At 41.9% G+C, this 8,442-nt stretch overlaps 2 protein-coding genes across 2 annotated transcripts; one reads left to right on the top strand and one right to left on the bottom strand.

Annotated features, from left to right (window-relative positions):
- Window positions 1-3,112: 3,112 nt before the first annotated feature.
- On the top strand, window positions 3,113-4,553 carry LOC133889165 (uncharacterized). Its single transcript, XM_062329640.1, has 2 exons — window positions 3,113-3,409; window positions 3,488-4,553. The coding sequence occupies exons 1-2, from the start codon at window positions 3,138-3,140 to the stop codon at window positions 4,518-4,520; spliced, it is 1,305 nt and encodes a 434-aa protein (XP_062185624.1). The 5' UTR covers window positions 3,113-3,137; the 3' UTR covers window positions 4,521-4,553.
- A 183-nt stretch (window positions 4,554-4,736) lies between these two features.
- LOC133889174 (glutathione S-transferase T2-like) lies at window positions 4,737-5,581 on the bottom strand. Its single transcript, XM_062329649.1, has one exon. It carries the CDS (start codon window positions 5,460-5,462, stop codon window positions 4,767-4,769), a length of 696 nt encoding a protein of 231 aa, XP_062185633.1. The 5' UTR covers window positions 5,463-5,581; the 3' UTR covers window positions 4,737-4,766.
- Between the last annotated feature and the right edge of the window lie 2,861 nt (window positions 5,582-8,442).

The raw sequence follows: 8,442 nt of genomic DNA, 5'->3' as shown, positions 1-8,442 counted from the left end.
TGGTAATGACATCTTTAGCTCAATTGAGTAAATTCTATGTCGACCCAGTAACTAAAGAAAGTTAAAACTTGCATCCTTATTTGGAAGACATGAATTCCTCGTTGAACATGCCATTTCGGTAGACAGCTGAAGTGGCACCATTTGGAATGCTATAAGGAATATAGTTTTGTTAACTTCTAATATTACTTTAATTTACCGGACTAGTTACTATATTATTCACAATTGCTTTTACATATCAGCTTTTGTTCACATCGAGTCACAGTCACACAGACACATCAGCAATGACAGGGAGGCCCCTTAATGCTGCTGATGTAGCCATCACTATGCTACCTGGAGGCAATAATTTTCGTGTTGAGCCATGCCCAAAAAATCCTCTTTTTTTTTTTCGGGCTGACCCCGCCTAAGTTCAAACAAGCGTATTAACCAGCAGCTGGGCCAGAAGCTTTTAGGCCCACAAGTCAGAGCAAATATAAGTATCCGACTTCTTAGCAACTCCCATGATTTTTTTTACGCAAAACTGTAGGGAAAATTCCCACAATGCATTTTCATTAAAGGGGAAACGGGGCTACACAGTGAGCAAGAAGCTTACCTAGAAAAGAGTATCTAACCAAAGAAGATACTATGTTTAACTACATTTTTAACTGTTATTAAGTGTAAGATAACAATTTCTCTGAACTTTAAAAGTCAGAGTTGGTGCGAAGGCCGGGCCTGCTTAAAGATCTTGGAATTTCTCTGCTTCCATATTTCCCAAGCTGCTATGAGAAATATCTCCATAAAGAAACGGTAAGGGAACATCTATCGGGCTAGCAAGATTTTTTCGTTTAGATCCATGTTAATGCTCCATCTGATCCTTAGGGTTCTCCAACGTCTTTTGCTAAATTCACATTGGAAAAAAAAGATGATTAATCATTTCCTCCACTTGCCTATTGCATAGAATGCAGAGGCATTGATTTAAGTTTGACAATTGAGGATGTTTTCTTCGTCACAGCATATTTCTTGTATTCAATCTATCTTGAAGGAGCAACCAAGCAAAGAACTTAATTCTTGAAATACATTTAGTTTTTCATATGAGAGTGAGCGACCGTGGGGCTGTTTGATGTTGGAAGACCAAACTGTAAAATATCGTGAGGTGTATGTAACACTACCCCATATGAAACTCCATGAGCCTTTTGGTTGTGAAAAAGCCAAATTATCTTACTCAATTTGTAGTTGCTGCATTTCATCATAAGCTTGCTCTGACAGAGGTATATTGACGAAAGTTTTTGGGCTGTCTGCAGTTGCTAGTAATTTATGAACAAATAGGCGTTCAGTTTCACAAATGAATATATTCTTGGATATTTAACTTGCACTGGAGTATCTAACCATAAATCTTGCCAGAACAAAACCGTGTCACCTTCACCAACTATGTATTTGGCAATACCTTTATAGATCACATTTAGTCTAAATATATCTTTCCACCAGAACGATCCCACCTCCCTTTACACATGGGAAACTTTGTCTTGATAGTATTTGGCCCAAATAAGTTTTACCCATGGTAATTAAGCTTTTTGATAGAACTTATGGAGATGTTTCAGAAGCAGAGCATAATTTTGTATTCTAATATTGATAACACCTAGACCTCCTTTATCCCTTGGCATACACACATTTTCCCATGATGCTAGGTTTACTCCTTTTTTGTTGATGTCATTGTCTCTCTATAATCATTATTTTCTTGCTCTATCAATTAAATTAATCACTCCTGGTGGCAGTTTCAATGTGCACATGGCGTATGTTGGGAGGGAAGAGAGTACTGTGTTAACCAGTTCTAATCTACCAGAGTAAGAAAGAAAAGATGCTGATGCAGTCAACTTCTCTCAATTCTATTCATGACTGGAGTGAGGTCTTGCATTCGCGGCTTTGTTGTTCCCATGGGTAGCCCAAGATACATGAATGGTAGAGAACTCACTGTGCATCCAAAAGTGCCTGCAAGGATTTTCATTTTTCTTCCATTCATATTAATTGGGATCATGAGGGATTTGTTGTAATTTACCTTGAGACTTGTGGAGTCTGAGCATGCGTTGTATGCTCAACAGTGTCAGAAGCTTTTGCAAAATCCAATTTTAAGATGATGGCTTCCTTTTTTGATTGGTGACATTGGTGAATATACTGAAAGGACCAAGCAAGGCAATCCTGGATAGTTCTTGATTTGAGAAAGACATATTGATTGGTGTGAATAAGTTGCAAAATTACTTGCTGAAGTCTGTCTACTAAGATTTTTGTGAGTAGCTTGATGTTGCAGTTGAGCAGGGAGATGGGCCTAAAATCATTCACTATCTCTGGATTTTGCACTTTGGCACTAAGGTGACGTAAGAATTATTTACACTTTCCAGGTTGAGCTCTCCATCAAAAAATCTTGACATAACTTATAGAAGTTCTGCTTGATGATATTCCAACATTTTTAACAAATAATCTGTTAAATCCATCAGGTCCTATGGCATTATCATTTGGCATTTTTTTTGACAATTGCATCAATTTCAGCTTCTGTAAAAGGTTCCACTAGCCATCTCAAATCAATTTAGCAGTCAATGAGGGTGGAAAGTTCAAAGTACATCTCTGGGCTATTAGAAACCCCCATCCGGTTATTGAAAGATTGCCAAAATAATGCAGTCTTACCCTCTTGATCAGTGATCATTTGTCCATCTGAATTTTTTATTTGAGAGAGAGTATTTTTTCTTTCTATAGCTTCCAGTAGGGCATGGAAAAACTTGGTGCATTCATCACCGAATTTGACCCTGTTTAAAGTGCATCTTTTCTTCTATTATAGCTTCTTAGAGCAACTCCAGCAGCTTTCCTGAATCTTATTCCCTATATCTCTTATATAGGGAATGTCTCAAAAAGATTCCAGACCTATATCTCTTCAATCTCCAGCAGCTTCCCTAAAACTCATTCCCTATATCTCAGAATTCTCTATTTCATTTGTATCCAACAGTTATAATTCAAACCGTAAAAATTCAAACGGCTATAAATCAAACGGCAAAAATTCAAAAGATTATAATTCAAACGACTATTTGTCCAACGGCTACATTTCCAACGGCTCCTTTCAAACGGCTCCTTTTCCAACAGCTATATTTTGAACTTCTATATATTGCCTGTTCTTGATGCCTCTCTTCCACCACACCATAATGAGTCGTAGTAGTTTCCTCATGCAACAGGCATTGGAGTCGTCGTCGTCTGATGATGACGACGAGCTCATTATTGCTACCGCACACATAGCACACAATCAATATAAGCTTTTGAATGCCCCACGCCATGGCGGTTCTGTGCCTGGCCGTCAAGAAGTTCATCGCAACAGGGAAGCAGGGCATTCGAGACTACACAATGACTACTTTTCAGATGCTCCTACCTATGGTCCAACTGTCTTCAGGCGCAGGTTTACAATTAGGTCATATGTTTTATTCACCTTTGTTGATGATCTGTTGTTTATAAATCAATTTTCTTTTCCGCGCAGGTTTAGGATGTCGCGTTCTTTATTTTTGCGCATAGTGAATGTTGTAGAAGCCCATGATGGCTATTTTGTTCAGAAACGAAATGCTGCTGGACATCTTGGACTATCTTCTATACAGAAGATTACCGCAGCATTTAGAATGATAGCTTATGGAGTACCAGCGGATGCTACTGATGATTATCTTCGCATTGGAGAAAGCACTGTCATAGAGAGTCTCAGAAGGTTTGTGAAAGCTATTGTTGAAGTTTTTGGAGATGAATATTTGAGACAACCAAATGAGAATGATACTGCTAGGTTACTTGCAATTGGAGAGGCAAATGGTTTTCCAGGAATGCTAGGATCCATAGATTGCATGCATTGGAAATGGAAAAATTGTCCCGCGGCATGGCACGGTCAGTACAGTGGCCATGTGCATGAGCCCACAATCATTCTGGAAGCAGTTGCTTCACACGATCTTTGGATTTGGCATGCTTTCTTTGGTTTACCAGGGTCTCACAATGATATAAATGTTCTTCAACGTTCCCCAGTCTTTGCCAGACTTGCTGAAGGGGAAGCTCCACAAGTAAATTATACCATCAATGGCCATAATTATACAATGGGGTATTATCTTGCAGATGGCATATATCCGCAATGGGCCACATTAGTGAAGACAGTACAATCTCCACGAGGAAACAAGCAAAAATTGTTCGCACAAGCTCAAGAGGCAGCTAGAAAGGATGTTGAACGAGCCTTTGGAGTTCTCCAATCTCGTTTCGCCATTGTTCGTGGACCAGCTAGGTTTTGGGATAAGGACACACTGTGGAAAATCATGACCGCTTGTGTCATCATGCACAATATGATAATTGAAGATGAACGAGATGATGCTGAAGACTTCCAGTATGAAGCTATGGGAGACACTGTCAGGCCCTCCCATGCTCCTACTCCCGAACTGGAAGAGTTTATTCAAATTCATCATAGTATTGGAAACAAGCAGACTCACTGTCAGCTACAAGATGATTTAGTCGAGCACTTGTGGCAACGTCATGGTGGGATGTAGTTTATTGCAGTTGTGTTGGACTATTTTAGTAATTTTATTGATCTTGTATGCCGCATATGTAATAACATGAACTATCCCTAATATGATCGTTTCTGTTGATTTCAGAAAAGCTAACATATGAGTGCCACACATAATAGTTCGTAAAATATAACAAACATTACAACAAGTGTTCTTGCCACTTTCACAGAAGCTAGTAGATAAGTGCTAAACATAATAGTTTGCAAAATATTACATTACAACAACTACTCAACTAGAGGTACGGGCTCGTCGAGTCAGGATCTCATTCTGCAGGCTCATGTAGTATTGTTTTTGTGCCTCACTCATGCCACTAAGATCTATAAACATAATTCTCTCTTCCTCCTTAATTCTCTTCAGTTCTATCGCTTGGCTTTTTACCTCAAGTTTTTTTGCCTCAATTGCAACCTTCTCTTTATCAAGTTCATAGGCTCTCCCCTCAATTGCCAACCTCTCTTGTTCTAGCGCATATGCTCGTTCATAGCGCTCTTCTTTTTTCTTCTCTTTCACGGCCTCTGCCTCTTCCTTCTTTGCCCACAAATTATCTAGAGCTTCCTTGTACAAGTTATCACCACCTCGCCGTAATTTTTCTTTCTCCGCTTTCCTGCCAGTTGGTCTTCTCATAGTCACAGTCTCATTCTCAAGATCTAGTGCATCATGATGGCCTTCGCAACTATTTGAGTTGGTACTAGGAGAAGATGTACTAGGAGATGACTTGGCAGTTGTCTTTTGTTTCTTTGCATTCATCTCAACTGCCCTACTAATCCACTTTTCATTGTGCTTCAATAAATTCCAACAATGCAACATTTGGAAGGACCTATGTTGCTTGTCTTTTTCTTTGTACAAAGCACATGCCTGCACAATCTGTACAAGTGAATAAATTTTGTTAAACATATTGCCACATATAAATTTACCGAACATAAACATTTACAAGCAAAATACAGAGGTATTGACTAACCTTATCTTGCAATGTCACCCCGCTTTGTCTCCTACGGTCAATTTGCTCATAGCATCCAACAAATTTATTAACACACTCTTGAATGGTAGACCAGCGATGGGTGAGAGAACTTACATTACGATCAGACTCACACTCTTTGTGCTCATTGAAGTAAGCATGAATTCTCTTCCAATAAGTTGCACGAGATTGCTCGTTGCCATGGACTGCATCTAGACTAATATTTTGCCATGCCAACACCAACGCCTCATCTTCCTTCTCACTGTAATTGGCTGATCTTTTTTGACTCTTTCTAACAGGGGGAGATACATGTTCAATCGGGAACTCTTGCTCCCCAATTGGACTACACAGTTCAAAGTCATCAACATTGTTGCTCTCATTCATCAAGTTCACAAAATAGTCCTCCCTATTTTCCATTCTTCACAAACTACCAATTTACTGCATTCAACAATTGAAGAATTCTAGTGTCAAATTAGGGACGAACTGCACGGGCTCAATCATAGTCTTACAGAGCAACAGATAGTACCTAGATCAAGAGAGCTTGCTTCAAAGATCGAAGGAAATTAAAAGCGAATGCCACCACCTTGATGGCTACCACCTTCCTCCCCTCCCTGTTGCTCCAATTGCAACAAAGCAAGAACCAGCAGCAGGGAGCTTTTGGATCTCCCCGTCCCTGTAAAATGGCTCTCGCCGAGCTTCCTGCCCGCCTGCCAAGCTGCTGCCCGCCTGCTCGCCGAGCTTCCTGCCCGCCCACCGAACCGCTGCCTGCACGCCAAGCTCTGCCCGCCCGCCGAGCCGCTGCCTGCACGCCGACCTCTGCTCGCCCGCCGAGCCACTGCCTGCACGCAGAGCCGCTGCCCGCCTGCTCGCCGAGCTTCCTGCCCCGCCCGCCGAGCCGCTGCCGCCCCGCCGAGCTCTGCCCGCCCGCCGAGCCGCTGCCTGCACGCCGACCTCTGCTCACCCGCCGAGCCGCTGCCTGCACGCCGAGCCGCTGCCCGCCTGCTCGCCGAGCTTCCTGCCCCGCCCGTCGAGCCGCTGCCTGCACGCCGAGCTTCCTGCCCCGCCCGCCGAGCAGCTGCCTGCACGCCGAGCTTCCTGCTTGCCCGCCGAGCCGCCCCGCCTACCGAGCAGTTCCTCCTCCAAGCCGCTCGCCGTGTCCTGCCACCGTGCGCTGCTGATGGGGGAGGCAGCCAATACGCGGGAGATCGAGGACGCCGAGCTTCCTGCCCGCCCGCTCGCTCGAGGACGCCCGCCGAGCTCCAGGACGCATGATAGGGAATGAGGATGGTATGCTATCTTTGGGGAACGGGAGGAGGAGGATAGGGAAGGAGATAGGATAGGGAAGGGGATGGGGAATCTGCTGGAGGTAATTTTTTTTGCTATATTTCTTATTTTTAGCTATAGGGAAGGGGATAGGGAATCTGCTGGAGTTGCTCTTATAATGCAGCAGCCTGAGAAGGTTGTTCTTGATGATTATTCTGAAATTCCTTTCAGTATGATACAGAGGGCGCAATTCCCCTAGAGAGTTAGTAAATAGAATGACTTTATTACAATTATCAATGAGGATGTTGAGTTTAGAGATTTGTTTGCTCCAATGCTTAAGTTCTCTTCCCAAGATTTTAACCTTCGCCGCAATGAGAGATGTTGCATCCTTTTTGTCCATCTCAGAGGACCAAGCTCTGTAAACAACATCAAAGAACCTAGGGAGTTTGATCCAATAATTCTCAACGCGAAAAACTTGAGCTGTAGGTATGGTTGTGTCTATCATAATCTTACAGGGAGCATGATCAAATGTAGAATGCTAGAGGGAGCACCAAAGTGTTAGGATATTGAGTTATCCAACTTACTAAAGTGAAAACCTAATTCAGTTGTTCAAGGAACGCTTGTTGATGCATGCTGCTCCAAGTGAAAGCTCTTCCTTTGAGGGGTATTTCTACTAAGCCAAGCGAATCAATGATATCATTAAAAATAAACGTATCTTGTAGGTTGCCACCAGGTTGATTTCTGTCTTCCAGAGAATGGTACAAGTTAAAATCCCCTAGGATAAGCCCATTCTCGTCATCTAGCATATGCAAATTTCGCAACAATCCACAAAATGCGTTCTATTTGGTTCATGTCTTGGTCCATAAACAGTTACCAAGGTCAATGAATCTAGATTGTGTAGAGATGTGACCGTGATTTTCATTACAAACTATTGCTTCACCAGAGTAGTCACATAGAAGATAGAGCTATTTTAGGCTAGTAAAATACCACCAGAAGTCCCAAGAGAGGGCACACAATCAAATTTGTCAAAGCGCTTCGGGATAAACTGCCGCAAATCTGAAATGGAGAAAGTTTTGCGTTTCATTTTCTAGAAACAAAGAAGGAAGGAAGCGCTTTCTTCAATTTTATCCCTTATAATCAGCCATTTATATGGATTGTTCAAGCCCCTTACATTCCAATTTAAAATATTCCAGCTTATATTCATGGAAACCAGGAATGGCTAGGACGTAAGTAACTTGTGTACCAGTACACAAGTACAAGCCCCTCACATAGCGGAGCCAGAGCAGTATCCAACAATAATAGAAATTCTGACAATAGATAGCATTAATCCACAGAGGTTGTGCATCTTGGAGAATGGACCAGAATCCTTGAGGAGAAGGTGTATATACCAAGAAGGAACTAGGACGTATATGATCATGATCAACCATATTAACATAACAAAAGTTTAACCAGCTTATATCCATAAAGTTTAGAGTATGACAGATAATTGTGTGATCTAAGAAGAAAAGTTCAACCACTCAAAAACAATATTATCATCAGAAACTACTCCCACAAAACTGGGAGCATGGGGAGTCATTCTACCATTCATCAGAGGTTGTGTTTAGTCATTAGCAACTGATTCTTGTGCATCCTTCATGAGGACTTCAGACGTGAGCTCTTCAAGAGCCACATTGTACTTCTCGATTCCAT

This window comes from Phragmites australis, chromosome 1, assembly GCF_958298935.1.
Source record: "Phragmites australis chromosome 1, lpPhrAust1.1, whole genome shotgun sequence".
NCBI classification, from domain to species: Eukaryota; Viridiplantae; Streptophyta; class Magnoliopsida; order Poales; family Poaceae; genus Phragmites; species Phragmites australis.
Note: the sequence above shows the minus strand (reverse complement) of the source record. Positions and strands in the feature narration are given on the sequence as shown.